A 19,226-nucleotide genomic window follows, 5' to 3' on the forward strand; every position below is an offset into this window, starting at 1 on the left:
AAAATGTCTTGAAGTGACAAGCTGAAATGAAAATGAAAAAGCATGGACATCTAGTGAGGACTGGACATGACTCAACTGTGGTGCTATTCATGGTCAAATAACTTGCCACACACATGAAGCACAGTCTCTTGCATGAGAAATTGGATGGTTGTTGGTACCATGGTACCTTATTCTGGCATTAGTCACTGCTTTCAGGAGAGGAAGGAAGCATACAATTAATTGAATCTACATAAATTTGCATAAGGTTTTCAACAACTTTTCCCTGTATTTAATTCCACTGATAATCTGAAATAAAACTGATCTGGACTAATTATTTCAGCACTCTTCAGATCCTGATCCAAGCAACCATATTGCAAAAGATCTATTGCTTTCCCCCTCTAATATCTAAAGATGTAACTTTACATGTTTTCATTTTCATTCTAGATGCAAAAAGTTTCTATAACTCACTTTCCTACAGTGCCATATTTCCCCTACTTAATTATACATTCTATTTACTCTACAAATTCTTTCCCTTTAAGTAATTTTCAATTCCAATCATTTCTAAAGAACACTGTGCCAAAACTGACAGATTCTAAAGAGGATTTAGTGTAAATTTGTAGTGACTGTCAATAGATTTGAATTGCAGCTAGGTGGGCCAATGGAAGAAGATACAGTGGGTATTAGACAAAGCAAAACATGCACGGATCCTAATTATTTTATTCGTTTCATCAAAAAACCATTAACAGTTCCATATGCCATCACTTCCATTAGATTTTTAAGGAAAGTTGAAGCAGGGATTTTGTGAATGTTAAGCCGCAGTGGGCAGAGAGTTACTTTAGAGTGGTTCAGTAAATTTTTATCACGTAACACTCTGGTTATGTGGGGATATTTTCCCCTTTGTTACTGCCTCCCCAACCTGCCTGTAACCCTGAAAAGACATGGCAAAGTTATTTCCTTAATACTTTGATGACATATGGAAGCTGATAAATATTCAGCTTAAAAACCATGAAAATTGTTAAAGAACACAATACAGAAAGAAGCATGTTTGTGCATAATTAAACTAGCAGTTTTGATTTCTGATGTGTGTGTATCTGTGTTTGTTAAACTCTGCCTAACAACACCTTGTTCTATAAACTTATAGTGGTGACCAAAATAAAAAGGCAGCTATGTACTGCAGTTAAAAGAGCTGTAAGATGAGATTTCAGATTTTACTGAAGGAGGACAGCTGTTCAATCACCAGCATGAGAGTCAAAAGGTATTTTCCACACTCAGGGTTAGAATCCATCTTCGTGCACCCAAGTATTCAAATAATTCAAGATGGATGCATGACAGCCGTAAAACATGGGCTGCTTCCAGAGGTAGGTGGAGTCACACACTGCCCTTTTAATCTTGGATCATCCATGAGAATGGCTGGTTGGTGAATCACTGCCAGCACAGTGTGGAACACAGCATTGGTTGTGGTCCCTCTAGCCTACACTCATACAAAGTTCATGTTTTAAATTAGACACAGGAGGAGAGCTTTCTGAACCACCAGCAGCATGGCTGAGGAACGAGTGTATTCAGACTCTAGCAACCTTGCTTTTGATATAGCCACCAGTGCTACAGGTGAAGGGGAGGCTGCTCCACTTGACCCATTAACAATATTAACTCTCCTGGAGAAAGTGGCCGGGATTGTTGACAGTGTTAATGAAACTCAGCGAAAAATGGAGCAACAGCAACTGGAAATAGAAAACACTGTTAAAGAGATACAAATCGATGTTGCAAAGCTTAATAAGGCTCACTTGACTACAGATTCCACAGTCGCAAAGTTACTAGTGAAAACCCAAAAGATCAACGCTAATGTTAAAGATGTGAGACAACGACTGGATAAAACAAACGCTCAGGTCAAAAAGGTTGAAGGAAACCACCGTGAGCTGCTCAAAAGGAATAAATTCCGTGTGGTCATATTCCAGGTAAGTTCTATTCGAAATGGTAACTTCTGCTGTTGTTAGTTTGAACAAGCTTCCTTTAAGATTTTTACTTAGTGTTAAAAGTATGAAGTATGGAACCAGTCACAGCAGCTAGAGAGCTAACCATTCTGAGTTCAAGTTTATCCAGCAAGGCATTTGTTAATGGATTCAGTCTATAGCATTTTTTTAAAGACAGGGTACCTGTTAAACGTTTTAAAATCATACAATCCCCAAGCAAATCCTTTTTCTCCTTTTGTGTGCCAATGTTCTGAAGTACAATAGCTGCTCTTTAAATAATATTACTGAAACAACAAATCATTTTGGAGTAACAGATGGAAATTCATACAGCAGGGTAGGGTAGTATTAATACACCAGCAGGCCTTGTGCCATCTGCTTGAAGACTAATGGCTGTGGAACAGCAACTATTTGCTGTCCACATGAAAAATAATATGCAAGGAGTGATACTGTGTATTTGGCCATCCGAGTCACATCACAAGTTTAGTTTTGAAAAGACAGTGGGGTTTGTGAATAGATGAATACCTGGAAATATGTTTAGAAACTTTATAATGTTGCATGCCAATATATTTCATACACTAGTATGCAACTAGTGACAATGGAACATGCTGCAGTCAGCATTTCTTTGGGAGTTATTTTAACGTCTTTGTAGATAGTCTGATGAGATGAGTGTTTCATATACTGTACACCATGCTACCACATATCAAATGGATGCAGAATGTTGCAATAACAGATGATGCCAGTGGTTAACTATACTTTAGTATCATTTACCTCCAGCCTGTTTTGATGGCAGACAATTAGAGGACGAGGGCATGATTACAGTCTTTGTCTTCCAACTCCATTTATATAGCTCAGTACATTTTTAAAAATTATTGATATTCCTATGTATTTTCCCTTCACTTGAAGGCATTCATTCTTTGCTAAATAACATTCCGTTTGTGCCAATTTACCTCAGGTACTTCACCCAAAAGACCATCAGTCATGTGTAAGCTTTTCCACTCAGGGTTGGCAGGCTATTTGACTGCCAAGGTGACGGGCGAGGACATTAGACATGAGTCTGATCTTGACCTCATCTGATGTCCATGCACATATAACTCCAGCAGGAGTTGGAAGCAAAAGCAGTAGGCAGCCCTGAAATAAAAACAGAATATGCTGGAAATACTCAGCAGGTCTGGCAGCATCTCTAGGGAGAGAAACAGAGATAATGTTTCAGGCCAATGACCTTTCTTCAGTACTAGGCCTCCCTAATTTTTTCGCTTCTGGAACCCAGGGCACATAGACCAAATTTAAAGAGCTCACCACTATTTCAGCTTAACTAACTCAGTGCAATGTAATGATTGAACTTGTGATATTCTTTATTAATGTATCTCAGTTACTTATTGGATACTGAGCCACTAGGAATGATGGTAGGGTTTAGGGGTGGGGGAGGGGGAGGGAAATATTTTCAGTACATTTTTTTAAAAAAAGTACATATGTGGGAATAAAAAGTTTACTTGGTGTCCAATTTGCTTGCTGTAGTATCTGCCTATGCCAAACAAAATGATACAATAATTTACGACCATGTGTTCCATTATTCAACATGACTCAAGAGGGTAATCGAGGGAATGTTCAGTCACTTATTCAGTAATCATTAGGGCCCTGAAATTAAACCTTGGGATACAAGTGTACAGATACTTAATGAGAGATTTCTCACCCTGTTATTTTGCAGTGACATTAATACATCTAAAAGGCAGAGGGAGGAGTTTCAGCATTGGTATGCTAGCATCCCACAATGTAATTTTAGGATCTTTGAGAATTATTTTACCTTGCAAAACAAAATGTTGAACAAAACATAAATGTATGGGGAAATTGAATGGTGTTACATCAGGCAGCTCAAAAGAGATTGACAGTGTAGTGAGGTTATAATGGAAACACTTAAAAAGGATTCACTCTTTCCACTAAGAAGCTGATAGAAAATTAGTTACTGTAGATGTGCCAGAATTAATTTCTGTTTTTGGATACAGCAGAAGGGAAATGTTAACTGCTGTTAAAAATAAAATTACTTGCCATCTTTATATTGAAAAATCAAGACACTACAGAATAGAAATCCAGAAATAAAAATTACATTCTGTACTTTCACAGGAAGAAAATGAAATGCCTTCCTCAGTAATCTATAAAAATCTTCCTCACGAAGGGAATGTGGCTGCGGCTGAGGGAGAACACACTGCAACAGCAGTCACGCCACCACCAGACCTCTCCTCTGATGAAGAATTTGTTTATGATGAAGAAACTGCAGCTGCACGACTCAAGAAGTCAGGCATGAAGCAGGTAGATAATCTTAAGAAGGCTTTTTCAAGAGAAAACATGCAAAAAACCAGACAAACCTTTGGGAAGCAAATGAATCGGCTCAGTAATACATTAGTCCCTCCAGACCGGAGAGAAAAGATACGGATTTCAGGAGAGAGGATCAAAAAGTCCATAGTCGATTCAAAACCATTTCATATGAATATAAAAAAGAAAAATGAAAGAAGTGGGGCGGAAGGACAAGAAGTTGCTGTCAAAGGTGTAGGAGAAAGTTCCAAAGGCGAGGTCACAGGTACAGAAATAGCAAAGGAAGTGGGTGCACCAGGAGCTGCTGAAGTTGGTGAAGATAGCCTCCCAGCAATGGTTACAAATGTTGCCAATACAGAAACGGTTGTAGTAACAATGGAACCAAAAGGTGACGAGGCAATACCTGCAGTGGCAGAGGTGAAGCAGAATCCTGAGTTCAGCTAAAAAAAAGACTTAAAGCTGCGCTACTTAATAGCCATAGAACATCCTAGTATCAAAATTGTGATTTTAATACAGCTATAAAATGTTCCTGTGCATCAAATCAAACTTGCCTGGTTTAATTATTTAGATATTTTAAATTTAGCCATTTTTTTGATGAGATGTGACACTCATGCTAGTCCTCTCACGCTGCTAGCAGGCTGAACTGGACCTCAGATGACCGTGGATCAGTCTTCTGCATATTTTATTTTCCCCTGATAGCTATAGAAGTGGGTCCAGTGGAATTGTGAAGGATTGGCAGGAAGTTTACAATCTAAAAACAATAACTAAAATGTGGGAAGGTTTTTATTTTTAAGAGTAGACCTTTGAAGGAAGCATCATTTAATTTTGTATTTGAAATTTAAGGTTTCTTTTTGAATTGGGCTGTTAAGTGGTACAGGTTTAATTCTTGTCATTCTCTCAACTATCGTTACATAGTATTATTAGGATCACTTTGCTGTCACATGCCATGTAGTTGGAAGAGGATGTTTAAAAAATCTTACTTGCCTGTTGTCAGTATGGTAATTGAAACACTGAGTAATCACTGCTCAGGACTCAGAATAAGTGGAATGAAAAGATGCTAAGTATTGGGCATATTATAGCATATAAATGTGGCATTAGACAATAACATTGTTCTATAAAAATCCATGGACATTCACCATATTCCATCCCCCAGGGAAGTTGTTATGTCCTCTGTAATCATGTCGCTGTGTGGTTTAGAATTATATTATTACAATGTAAATATCTTTCAAAACCCTACAAGCTGCACAAACAAAGTCAAAACGATACAAGTACATGTTTCATTTGGAGTATTTTACAAATGCTCTTTAATACCAATATTTAGCTAAAATGAGCATGCTTTTGAAGTGTGTATCCTGTGTATTCACATTTGTATTTTTAGTTAGTTTTTAAGCTGAATTAGGAGTGTCACTGTACATATTAAATAGTGTGATTTAGTTTAATATTCTTTAGTGTACTTTTCATGTTGTCTTTTCCCTAGCGTTAATTGTGGTGTGCATGTGCAAATACTCAATGGTGACTGCAAGCACCAGAGCTAGGTGTTTAGCTTTGGGGTGTTTCCAGTGTTATCTGTAGAAAGCATAAAGTCATGCAGTTGGACGTTCAAGTGAATAAACTACTTTTAGTTTGAGCAGACTCATTCATTATCCTTACATACATTTATGGATATAGGCTATAGAAATTTGAGAGTCACTTTAGTTCATACATTTGCTTAAACTTTGGCACAGCTGACAAGTGTCTGAATTCATTTTTCAGCTTCCTTCCTTTCCCCCACCCCACCCCTCTTCTCCTGGAGGTGGTGACTCCTGCTAAACTATTGTCCCATGGGCGCTGGAAGCCCTTTGGTATTTCAGTCAAGCAGTTGACCGGGGAGAGGGGAATCACAACAAGCCCAATCCTGTCCTCACCCAATGGCTATTCAAGCAGAATTTCCAGCAGGAGTCACTGGATAATAAACAGGAGCAGGAATCCTGGCCATTTCCCGCTGCCTAGCTTAGGAATACTCAAGCAACTTACTGAAAAATTGCTATGCTTTTCAACACTTGCCTTCAAGAATGACAGGAAGTATTAGTTCAAATTTGTCATACTTTCTTGCTTTCAGCTCTCTTTGCCTTACCTTATAAGTCTTACTTTTTATTTCAGTCTTTAGCTATCCCATGCTACACATAGTGCCCCAGTATCTACTCCAAGTTTGTTCTGCAGTAACATGCACACACTGGTTGTCTTCCATCCCTGTGGAGAAATGTCTACTGAAGAGAGAAACAATTCATTAAGTGTGGGCTTCAAGTACCAACCTGTGTCCTCCATATTTGATGACACTGGTACCTTAATATACTGTGCCATTAACTTGGCCAAAATTTATGAACCGTGGTTGATACAATGTAGCTTTTATATCACATACAATGGATTTCTTGCATCAGTCCACGTGCTGTGGGTTATTCTGAAAATGTGTTTTGATGTTAGGTAGTGATAACAAACTTTTCCCCCAATTCACAATTGTTCATCTTGGTATAATAAATAGTGGACAGGCCCCAAAGGATTAGTGGAAAAAAATCATCAGATGTGTAGAATTTTTCATTTTAAATTGTCTGTATATGTGTGAAAAGAACTTACCTTTGTGTAGGTTGTACAAAATCATAATTTAGTTTATGTTAAGCTGGTCCTCAGCCATTACTAACAGATTGTAGAAGCAAAGTTTACAATCTGTAAATTGTATTGTCAAAGCCCAGTAGCTTTAACTTGTCATGTCAACAGTGGTAACAACATGCAGGTTCCTGCAATTGGGAGCTGGTTCAAAGCCTTGAGAATGTAGGACAAGATTTGGAACATTGCTGTAAAAGCAAAAACAGGAGAGAAGCTGGATAAAAAGCTAAACACATGATGGGGGAAATAGCAAGATGAAGAGTGTATGTGAAAGAAAAATGGAGAAAGAAAGAAGTGAGATCTTAACATAAAAGCCAAAACAAAAGGTGACTGATAAAGGGTAACATTTAAACATTGACAATTCTAATGGACAAAGAAAAGGGAGGAAAGCAGAACTTCATTTCATGTTGAAGAAATAGATTTTCATTTGGGAGAGACTATACATGTGATATGCAGATAGAGCAACCTTTCTGTCGATTGAGGCTAGCCTAGTTTGTGTTTCTCCGTGTACATTTCATTATTTTAAACCCATTCCTTCCCTGTATCTAAAGATAGAAAATATAGATCAGGGTTGATGTGATAGATTCTCTTGTGTATGTTGCATATAGATATAATTGGTTCCCACTGAATGAATGTTACAAAACACCCTCACATATAATTTGCATCTTTGCATATTAGTTAATGCATTATTACTTTTGTAAACACCAAGATATCAAAATCCAGGGAATCAAAGAGGTGAAAGCTTCCATAATCGTGCAGACTTACTTACCACGGACTGTGATTAATTTACACATGTTAACACTAGTTTTGAAAGCCAGGCCTGCCACTGCAAGAAACGTAACTCAAAAGTAGAACATGGAGCAAAATCTTATAGTGGACTTTCATTTTATAATCAGCAGGATTTCTGATAGGGGAATTAAAACCAGACTGAAGCTGAAAAAAATCTGATGTGAACTGGAGATGCCCAGTAGAATGTTACAGAAACAAAGTGCAGGTATTAATAGAGCTTAATACGATTCCTCTATCCATTCCCGCCATTTTATTTATCAATGCTATGTGAAGTAACATTGTATATGTAAAATATTTTAAGGCTTTTCATTATATTTATTGTTACCATGTTGATGTGATTGGAAGCTGGAAGTTAATTTGTTATCTGGAAGAGTAAATCTTATTGCCTTATTCCCTTCTAATTATTGCTCTTTGGTGTTTATACTTATTGTTATTTTGGTTTTGGATGCAATTTATGTACATTAACTCAATAAAGAAAAGAGTATGCCGTTTGCTAGTCTTGACTATTCAAGATTTTTGCTTTTATTTACAATTGTCTTATTTAACTCATTAACAGAAATAGCTAACCACCATAAATTCTAACACACTGATTTCCACTTGGTTACTTCACACACTGAACATAACCAATAAGCAGTTTCAAAGTTTCAAGTTAATCGACAGAAGGTTCTGCGGGATCGGGATGGGGGGAGCAAGGCATTCTCCTGATTTACTGCTATAACTTCAGAAGATAATCAATGGAAGCCCCATTTGCACTTCTGTGTGATCTTCCATTGATTCCTTGGGGGCTGGGGGGGCTGGGGGAGGGGAGTTTATGGAGAATACTAAGCTCTCTGCCACCGGCTGTACAGCCCGTGAGAGACTCATGCTGTCTCCTCTGGGAAAGCCGGCCAGTACTTCATGGTAAGCAGGCAGTTGAGAGGTCACCGGTATGCCTTCCACAGGATCAGGACCCGGGGGCAGGAAGTCCTGCCCACCGAGAGTTGCCAGTCAAACAGAGGCAGCAGTTCTACTGAACAGCAGTGCAATCGGGGAGGCAGCGGCTTCTCCGATGCCAGGTCCCTCAGTCAGGCACTGACTGTCTTTGAACAAGGGACCCCGTGCCACCTCCACCTCCACCTCCTACCCCCCCCAGAAACCCCAGCCCACCACCTGCAGCCCCCAGGACAGCAGAAGCAACCTGCACAGGTTTACGTGTTGTGACTTCCATGTGGTGACTGACCCACCCATAGCTGAGTTAGTACCGTGGCGATGGGAAGAGGCCCTTAAATGGACATTAATTGCCACTTAAGGGCTTCAATAGACGGTGGGATGGGAAGGCTGTCCATGGGTCTTTCTGCCACGGGTTTAATTGGGGTGGAGGTGGGAAGGTGGTGGGGTCCCCTCCCACCACCATCCTGCCTGTTTAAATACACTCCCCACCACCAAACTCGCCATGGGGGAGAGTATGAAATATTGCCCCTCGTGTTTCATTGATCAACTAAGGGCGGAATTGTCCCAGGCTTGCACTAAGTGTGGTAGCAGGTGTGAAAAACGACATTTTACCCACCGCTGCAATGGCGGGTTTTCGTGCCAAAGTGTCTGCTTCCTGTCTTCCTGGCGGGCGGCCTCTGAATTGCCCGCCATGCCATTACCTCACCATTTCCTCACTCTGGGTGCTATATCAGAACTGCAGCAGTGCACACAGTTCTCAAAGCTTGAAGCCCAGGACCGCTCCAATGAAGGCATGGCCCTGAAAGCCAAGAAGAGATCAGTGACCCATCACGGGAATGCCTTTTGGAGGTCCACCGTGATGACCCCCACTCCCACATTGGCTGCAGGAGGTCCAGCAATCTCACCACTCCAGCTTGGGAGGCAGTGGTAGTGGTGGCCAGTGCCAAAACTGCACAGAAGAGGTTGGCCATCCAGTGCAGAAGGAGGATGAATGATCTCATCTTGCCGCGAGGATAAGGCAACCATCTCATCACTAAATTCACACACTGAAGCCCTTCACACGTTCACTGGCATCTCACTCACTGCCAGCTCAGGGGACATCACCACCCATTCTCTCACACACATCCTCACATCTCCATCTGCCCTCATCTCCTTTGGAGACTGCCTCCTCATCCCTCACCCTCTTGAGGCGATGTGCACAGATCAACATGCACCCCCACACACACCCTGGGATACCATCCTTCTCCATTACAGCTCTCATCCTGCAGCCTCTTCCCTTGCCTAAGGCCACTTCTCCCCCTTCCCCAAGCAAACCCAAGACCCGTAGCCGTTGAAAAGTCACCCATGCCTTACGGCTGGTAGGTATAGACCTGCCCGTGAGATCCACTAAAAGTGATGTGGTGCTACCTGCGAAGCCGGACACTGATGACCACAAGTGCTGCCTTAAGCAAGGTAGGCAAACAAACCTCGAAGTCTCAAGCGAAGTACAGGTCTCCAGGAATGTGTCACTTACGTACAGTTGTGAAACATATCGGCGTGATTGTGCCCAGATGATCCAGTGTGGGGGGATGATTCCAGTGATCAGGGCTTATAATGAGATGCTAAAGTATTGAAATTAGGTTCCTGATGTGCAGCAGCAGGAAATGTGGCCTGCCATTGGCTGGTGGAGCAGACGGTCGCAAACTGGTCTCATGAGGGCGTAAAACTGATTTTTGGCCTTCTCGTCATATTGCCCACTCAAGCCGCCATGACACCCGCTGCCAATAGGACGGGATGATTCCGCCCTAAGTGACTAAAATAAATGATAAACCATGTTACTGGGTTTGTCATCTGTTAAGTCTCTAAATTAAAAAAGCTAGATTGCATAATATTTGTATACCCAGCAATACTATGGCTGAGCAACAACATGCAGCAACATTGGCCCACAGTTTGCTGTCAAAATTACCGCAAAGCTAATAACACTCAGACATTGGGCGGTATTTTTTGCGCACCACGGTGGCATGTTTGTTGGTGGGGAGCATTTAATCAGCGGAATGGCGGTGGGTGGGTACTCCACCACTTTCCCTACTCTACCCAATTTAGTCCATGATGGGAAGGTCATTACAGGCCTTTCTGTCCTGCTGCCAATTGAAGCCCTCAAGAGGAAATTAATTTCTAATTAAGGGCTTTTTCCTGCTTCAGTTGATAGTAACCCAGTGGAGAATGGGCGTCTAGCCACACGTAGACCATGATATGCAAATCTGTGCAGGTTGATTATGGGGGTGCAGCAGGGGGTGAATTGGTGTCCTTATCCAAAGGCACTGATCAAGGGGCCCTGCATCAGAAAAGGGGAGATGCTGAGAGCCACCTGCACTGCCCTTACTGCCAACCATCTTCAGCTGTTTCATCAATGACCTTCCTTCCATCATAAGGTCAGAAGTGGGGATGTTCGCTGATGATTGCACAATGTTCAGCACCATTTGCGACACCTCAGATACTGAAGCAGTCCGTGTCCAAATGCAGCAAGGCCTGGACAATACCCAGGCTTGGGCTGACAAGTGACAAGTAACATTCATGCCACACAAGTGCCAGGCAATGACAATCTCCAACAAGAGAGAATCTAACCATCACCCCTTGATGTTCAATGGCATTACCATCACTGAATCCCCCACTATCAACAACCTGAGGGGTCACCATTGACCAGAAACTGAACTCGACTAGCCATATAAATATTGTGTCTACAAGAACAGGTCAGAGGCTGGGAATTCTGTGGACAGTAACTCACCTCCTGACTCCCTAGAACCTGTCCACCATCTAAAAGGCACAAGTCAGGAGTGTGATGGAATACTCTCCACTTGCCTGGATGAGTGCAGCTCCAACAACACTCAAGAAGCTCGACACTATCCAAGACAAAGCAGCCCACTTGATTGGCACTCCATCTACCACCTTCAACATCCACTGCCTTCACCACCAATGCACAGTAGCAGCAGTGTGTACCATCTACACGATACATTGCAGCAACTCACCAAGGCTCCTTCGACAGCACCTTCCAAACCTGCAATTTCTACTACCTGGAAGGGCAAATGCAGCAGACGCATGGGATCATCAACACCTGCAAGTTCCCCTCCAAGCCACACACTATCCTGACTTGGAATTATATCGCCGTTCCTTCACTGTCCCTGGGTCAGAATCCTGGAACTCCCTCCCTAACAGCACTGTGGGTGTACCTACACCACACGGGCTGCAGCGGTTCAAGAAGGCAGCTCACCACCACCTTCTCAAGGGAAATTAGTGTTGGGCAATAAAAATGCTGGCTTGGCCATCGATGCCCACATCTTGTGAAAGAATAAAAGAAAATCTACATGACACACTACAGCAACTCATCAAGAATTCAGCAACACTGATGGAAATTAGCAATATGGTAGAATAGATGATATTTAGCTTGGCATAAGGCAGAAGATTAGACCAATCTGAAAATTTTGCTTCACTGGAAACAAGTGCTTTCTTAAATGGCCTATCCACTCAAATTAAGGGCAGTTAGCGATGGGCAACAAACGCTGGCCTTGCCAACCACGCCCGCATCCCATGAAAGAATATGTTAAGTAGAATGAGTATTTTGATATATGACAATTACCTGAGGAGCAGGGGAACACCAGGGTTACAGAGAGCTGAAGATTTATCGGATTGCATGGATCTGTTAATAAGGATCATGTGAACCATACCTGTATTAGTGCTCCTATTTCTTACATCCTTCTGTATTTGCACATCTTTCGAAGTCCTTGTGCTGTTAATTTCACAGTACTTCAATCTGATTGATTAAGGAGATACCCACAGTTGCCTACCCTGTTCAATGAGATCCCAGATGCTGCATTTTCATTGCCCACAACCAGCAAACTGCAGTGCAAAATATCAGAGATTGCAGGGTTCATTGACAAGTAAAACAACAATGGGTGCCCTGCATTCATTGACAGCATACAGCAAATTCTGCACCAATCCGATTCGCTATCATCGAGTTAATTGACTAAAAGTTCCATTATTCTTTATCTCATTGGTGAGACTGAAAACTGAATGTTAATTAGTTCAAAGGTTTCTTAATTTTTTTATTTGTTGAGTTTGAGTCAACCTTGACCAATCTGATGTAATGAAATCAAATGGAGTTGAGATCTCTATGAATTGTTTAATGTCTTACAATTTTTTAAGTAAGATGTCGAGATAGGTGGAATGATTGATAACAATAATTAATACAGAATTAACTGAATTGGAGTTATCTTTCAGCTTCATCTTTTCATCATTCAGTCTACCTTCAATTAGATAAGGTAGCCAGACCATTCTGTCAAAGTTGTAGAATATTGTAGTTTACTGATCCATTCAAAATGAGAAAACTCCTCTCCAAGGAACAGTGTTTTCAGTAATTAAGAGCAAAGAACCCAGGGTTATCTTAACTGATCAACTTATGAACGTAGGCCCAAATCATCTGGTCTCCAGATCATGAGATGTACCCGATATACAATGGAAGATGTGCATTGGGACCGTGCAGAGGTTCTGATGTGCTGACTTACGTGGGAATTGTCAGGAAGTTTAAATTTCCGATGGGCAATTCCCCCTTTTACCGTGACCCTGCTCGAATGTCTCCGACTCTGAGCCGGAGTCAGAAACTTGGGTCAGATATGTATGGCTTATCTTGATAGGTACCCGGGAAATTTTAGACAGTTTAAAACATGGTCTCATACCTGGGTAACTCCACAACCAACCCTCTCAATCAGCCACCCCCAACCGATCACCCAACTACTCCCTGACCAGCCGACCACCCCCTGACCCAACTACCCACTCACCCACCTACATACTTACCCATCAACCTACCTCACCCACCTACTCATTCACTCATTCACCCATTCACTCATCCATTCACTAACCCACACTCAAAGACTGGGCCTTTAAACTTATGGCAGCTCGTGCCATAAAAAGAGATTGAATCTTTGTTTCCCCTGGCTCTACTTCAATCCGATGGAGTTTCCCGGAAGATGCTGCGCATTCCTGCTGCAGCCGGGATTGGAAGATCCCAGAAGAAGTGGGTAGTGGCGTGTGGTCAGGGAAATCTTCACGGACAGCGGCAATACATGCCGCTGACTGAAAGATTCAGGCCATCGTGGCCTCCTGTAAAAATAACCGCATCAATGGTTTATATTTGTTAAGTCCAAAGAATACGTGACCTAATATAATTTGATACATTAGTTCCTCAAATGTGATAGATACTTCTGTAATCTCTCAGCTCCACTTCAAAAATATTATGATTTTATTCAAACTTTAGAAAATTGCCTTTCAAAACACATTCACACTAAAAATAAGCCATGAGGAAAACAATTTAGCAAGCAACCTCATTTTGTTAAAATGCTTAGCTTTTACTGTGATGAAGGATTTCGTCGATCCTCCCTGAGGGGCCATTCATTATAGCAAGAACTCTTTGACCTGTTGCCACTAGATTCCTGAACAACATGTCACCTCCAGCCTAGACCGCCACTCCTCACAGGAGAATGTTGCCAGTTTTCACCACTTTCCCTGAAGTTGCTGTTGGTTGGCCAATCTGTATGGCAAAAAAACTCAATTAAAGACCCAACATCTTTCCACATTCCTCAGTTATTTTCATATTCTGCATTAAACAGCTCACAAATTCCATGTTGGAGAATCCTGTTGTTATAGAGATGGCCTTAAAACATCACATGATCCCGAGGGAAGGTTCATTCAGATGTGTGAAAGCATTCGCCAGATACTTTTCAGAAGACTGTAATGTTTATGCACTGGACAGATTTGTGTGGGATATGCCGTGTTATTTATTTGGAATTTATTCAGAACAACTTGCTTTTTTAATTTTTGGTAATGATACTGAGCAAATGAAATTATTTTACCACCATTTGGTGCCATCTAAAACCTAGTCATTGCAAAGTGACTAAATAGCGCATAAAGAGACAGCCTTGGCCCTCATGCCATTTTGGGCACTCACGTGACTGTAATGTAATATCTTCTGACATACCAGCCCATATAAATTTAGACTGTCCTGTATTTAGAGCCTTACACGTGAAGCATAGTGTCACTGGAAGAACATTCATTCTGACAACCACAACTTTCCCCCAAATGGGCATTGGTAATTTAAGGGCCCCTCTAGGAGTTGTAGATGTAATTGGTTCCTTTTACATATAACTAGTTTAATTTAAATATTATAGCTATCAATTAAATATCACTATCAATTACAAATGTTCAATTATGTATTAAATGAATTAAATTTTACAGCTACAATGTATCAATAAAATGTTTAAACAAATTTAATCTAAAACTAATTGTATATGCTTATAAATATTGACTTTACCATTTAAAACAAAGTTCATCCATCTACTTCTATTTATAAGTCCATACCCATGCCCAGACACACCATATCCTATCTAATATGACAGTACATATATGGCCTGCTGTATTAATAGATTGTTTTAGATTAACTGAATGGGGAATAATTGGATAAAGCCTGAAAAAGGGTGTAGTGATTACAATGCACAATTAACCTGTGCTTGTTTGTTCTAATGCAGGCACACGCAGCCCTCATATTGCCTGCTAATTTAAATGATAATAGCATGCAGTGCTAAATGCGCTGCTGAGTGGCTGCGCGGTTCAGCAGGTAGCCCAAGTTTGTGCAAGGCTAACATTAAAGTTAGCCTGCATTACTTAAAGCCAGCCTGCACCTCATAATGGGGAGGGGGTGCATTCTGGCTGCAGCAGGTGTTTGAACAAGTTGCAGAAGACATTCTAAGTGGAAAGAAGAGTGAAATGTTGCCACGAGGCAGAGAGTATGCTCCCAAGGTTCTTTGATGCAGCATGGGGGGATTTGGTGTGGAACGTGGAGAGGAGGAGATAGGTTCTCTATTCACAGGGGACCAGGAGGCCTCCAGACAGACAGGAGGCAGTGGAAGCAGATAGCCATGCTATCAATGCAAGAAGTGTAGCTCCGAGAACCTGGATGCGGTGTGGCAAGAAGTTTAATGACCTCACTCAAATGGTCAAAGTGAAAAATGCATCTTCAAATGCCATATCCCAACAACTGCACCACTAGCCTCACATAATGCTCCATTCACTCACCTACCAACATTCTCCATTAAGTTCAGCTCAAGCCTAATATTCATAGCTTCACATCACTCTCACACACTTAGCACTGCCGCAAGCCTGACACACACAGATCACAGCTTCCACACACCATCAGATATTCCAGCTATTTGGGTGACAGTCACATCACCCAAAAACATTGCACCACACTCATTGACTCACTTTCCTCTCTCTTGCAGGGCAAGGTGGCACACAATCATAGGCAGCAACACCTAACTGGTGGGGTCAGGTACAGCTGCATGTCCTCACCTGCATAGAGGAGATGGTGCTTCCAAACTTTGGTGCAGCTATGACTGAGACCATGGCCAATGGCAGGGCTGAAACCATTGAAGGTGACAGTAAGTATCTACCTAGACTTTCTTCTCACATCCCACTTACCCCTCATTCTACAGGCTCTTTTAATCCACAAACTGCAGATAATCTAAGCATGCACGTCTTGCTTTCCTGCTTCCCTCTTTGCAACCCTACCCTTGTATTTTTCTCCATTAAGATGCCCAAGAATTGCTAACTGGTCAGGCAGTGGCACAGGAATGTGAAGTCCAAGATGAGCAGGAGACTGATGATGAAATACCATTACCCAATCTCAGACTCGCAGCCATCAACTCAGATATTAGCCATTGGTGTGCATATCCACAGATCCCTGAGGGTAGCAGGGCAAGTAGATAAGGTGGTTAAGAAGGCATATGGGATACTTGCCTTTATTAGCCAAGGCATAGAATATAAGAGCAGGGAGGTTATGCTGGAACTGTATAAAACGCTGGTTAGGCACAACTAGAGTACTGAGTGCAATTCTGGTCACCACATTATAGGAAGGATGTGATTGCACTGGAGAGGGTGCAGAGGAGATTTACCAGGATGCTGCCTGGGCTGGAGGGTCTGAGCGATGAGGAAAGATCGGGTAGGCTGGGGTTGTTTTCCTTGGAGCAATGAAGGTTGAGAGGGGACCTGATAGAGGTGTATAAAATTATAAGGGGCTCAGATAAGGTGGATAGGAAGGAACTTTTTCAATTAGTAGAATGATCAATAATCAGGGGGCATGGATTTAAGGTATGAGGTGGAAGGATAAGAGGGAGTTGAGGAGAAACTTTTTCACCCAGAGGGTGGTGGGAGTCTGGAACTCACTGCCTGAAAGGGTGGTTGAGTCAGAAACTCTCGTGACACTTAAGAAGTATTAAGATATTCACTTGCATTGCCATAGCCTCCAGGGCTATTGGCCAAGTGCTGGAAAATGGGATTAGTGTAGTCAGATTTTTGTTGACCAGCATGGACATGATGGGCCGAATGGCCTCCTTTTGTGCTGTAACCATCTATGAGTCTATAAATTGGTACTATACTTTGTTTAGAAGGTAGCATAGAGACAGGATCTCCACATGGTGAGTCACTGGGCACAAGTGGCCTGAAGCCAGGGCAGGGGGAAAGAATCCCGTACATGCCATCTCCTCAAAGCATGAGATTGCACACAAATTCTGCTGCAGAGAACTTGGAAGGAGTGACATACAGAAAAAGGTTGATGGATTTGCATGATGAAATGCTAGGAGTATTAGCAGGCCTGCCACAAATTCTGACATCGCTGTCAATGAGCATGGAGAAGCCTGATACTAACGTGACACAGGGCTTAATTTGCACAGATCTTGCAGCCTATCCTTTCCAGTGTGCAGATTGTAGCCAAATCCTACAGAATACTTGCAGACCCAATCATGATGCAACATCCAATGGCCAATGTCTCTGTTTCCCTGTGGTAAGAGAAATGCTCCCCAAAGACACTGGGTGGACATGGCCTCCTGCTGAGAGCCCTTCTCCCCAGCCACCTCCACCTCCATTTGCAAACAGTTCTGTTCTGTGCTGTAGTCTGCTCAGTCTTTCTGTCATGCTGCAGGCCAAGTGAGATATTAAGTACAGTGGCCATGACTGCGAGCAAGCAATCTGAGCAGAGCCCTTAACATCAGAACCAAGGCATTCTCCACATGCAGCACCACCACCTGCAGACTTCAGCAAATTTAAATAGTGGTAGAAAACTCCCAGCAGTTCCTCACACTCAGACAACACTGCTGAGAGCATAATTCAATTCTGCATTCCTCCCAGTAACAGTTTTCTGGCTGTCCATTGCATCACACACAGTTCTCTTTATTTGAATGGTTACATTTTTTTATAACACACAGAAGATGCCATAGTGCATCATGGAACACAGGCATCAGCCCTTTTAGCCGTTGATATTGGTGAAGCAGGTCTTCATTTATCAGCTTGCTTAATGAGGATGCTTCAAGGGTTAAGTTTGCACATTACTTATAACCAATCAACATTTTCTCTTTTTATGCAATTTGTAATTACAACTTGCTCAATCATGGACCAACTTTCCGTAACACCGAAAACAGAAGACTGACCAATTGTCCAACACATAAGTTTATTCTGCGATTATTTTTTGTGATTTTCTTAATAGGTTTACAATTGTTACTCAGCATGGCATATACAATTCCGCCCACAATTCTGCTCAGCTCCTTAATTCTTAATTAATCAATTGCTAAACTAGTCACTTCTGCATTGCTTTTAAATTGTCAAATCAATATGAATGGATCTGGTCCACATTATGAAGATAGATCTCATGTATTACCAGGAGAGAGCCAAAGAAATGTCTTAGCACATGGAATTTTAAAGATCAGAGAAGGTTTCACTTGAGTTGAATTGCTATGTAGGATCAGAAATGGCAGATGCACTAAATTCTTCAGATCTAGTCACATTGATTTGACAACTTATAGCTAATGCAGATGCTAGTGCAGGAAACTGCTTCTGACGAAGAAGTGATTAGTTTTGCAATTCCTAAATTAAGCAGTAAGGCTCTGGACAGACACAGGTGTGCAGCACTGTACAGATCGTGTTGAGCAACAACTCTACACTTATTAAGAAAAATCAATGAAATTGCTCTTCGGTAGAAGCTACGTGTTGGTCAATTGATGATGCTTCTGCATTGTAATGTTCTCCTTTTGAATACTTATTTTAAATATCTTCAGATGACTTCTTTATTTTGTTCTTTTATGTTATTTTTGTTTTGTTTTTAAGCTCTTAAAATGACTAAAAAACCATTGCTGCCCAGAAGCTACAGCTTTTTATAGTAATGCATTTCTTTTCCATATCCCTCAAATAGTCTTTCAGAATTACATTTTCCATTTATTGTTTTATCTTCTATTGCTGCTTCCCACCTAATTCCCCTTCGAGGTCTTCTCATAGGTCCAAAGTTTGGTCTTGTTAAGTTATGGTTCTCATTTTTTTTGGATTTAACCTTTATGACAATATCAAATTTATCTACACAATGATCACTGGAACTCTCTTCCAGGGCTCTAATCCTTTTTGGTGAACTGCTAAATGTTAAATCTGTTATTTTTCCCAGCTTTACTTGTATTATGAAGCAGTCACTGACAATAAATAAGTTTGCACTTTCACTCTTTCTTTTCAATTGTATCTGAGTATCCATTTCACCTCAAGGATATTAAAGTC

General features: G+C 41.4%; 1 protein-coding gene and 1 long non-coding RNA gene across 3 annotated transcripts in view; one reads left to right on the forward strand and one right to left on the reverse strand.

Moving 5' to 3' along the window:
• The first annotated feature begins 1,159 nt into the window (after positions 1-1,159).
• Positions 1,160-8,178, forward strand: LOC144678706 (caveolae-associated protein 4-like). 2 transcript variants are annotated; one of them, XM_078538517.1, is made up of 3 exons: positions 1,160-1,931; positions 4,065-4,250; positions 7,790-8,178. In XM_078538517.1, exons 1-3 carry the CDS (start codon positions 1,518-1,520, stop codon positions 7,799-7,801), a joined length of 612 nt encoding a protein of 203 aa, XP_078394643.1. In that variant the 5' UTR covers positions 1,160-1,517; the 3' UTR covers positions 7,802-8,178. The 2 variants fall into 2 exon arrangements, with proteins under 2 accessions (XP_078394643.1, XP_078394642.1); XM_078538516.1 differs by having other exon boundaries at positions 4,065-8,178.
• Positions 8,179-13,683: 5,505 nt separating this feature from the next.
• Positions 13,684-19,226, reverse strand: part of LOC144678708 (uncharacterized) — a 71,284-nt gene continuing 65,741 nt past the window's right edge. The window contains exon 3 of the long non-coding RNA XR_013576164.1: positions 13,684-13,745. This is a non-coding gene — a long non-coding RNA (uncharacterized LOC144678708). The remainder of the gene's footprint in view (positions 13,746-19,226) is intronic.

The sequence above is a fragment of the Cetorhinus maximus genome, chromosome 3, assembly GCF_964194155.1.
Source record: "Cetorhinus maximus chromosome 3, sCetMax3.hap1.1, whole genome shotgun sequence".
Taxonomy (NCBI): Eukaryota; Metazoa; Chordata; class Chondrichthyes; order Lamniformes; family Cetorhinidae; genus Cetorhinus; species Cetorhinus maximus.

Excerpts from the sequence above, each read along its gene's own strand:
- LOC144678706 (XM_078538516.1), top strand. The coding sequence starts at position 1,518 with ATGGCTGAGGAACGAGTGTATTCAGACTCTAGCAACCTTGCTTTTGAT. Across the intron at positions 1,932-4,064 it reads TCCGTGTGGTCATATTCCAG|GAAGAAAATGAAATGCCTTC; the intron begins GTAAGTTCTATT and ends GTACTTTCACAG.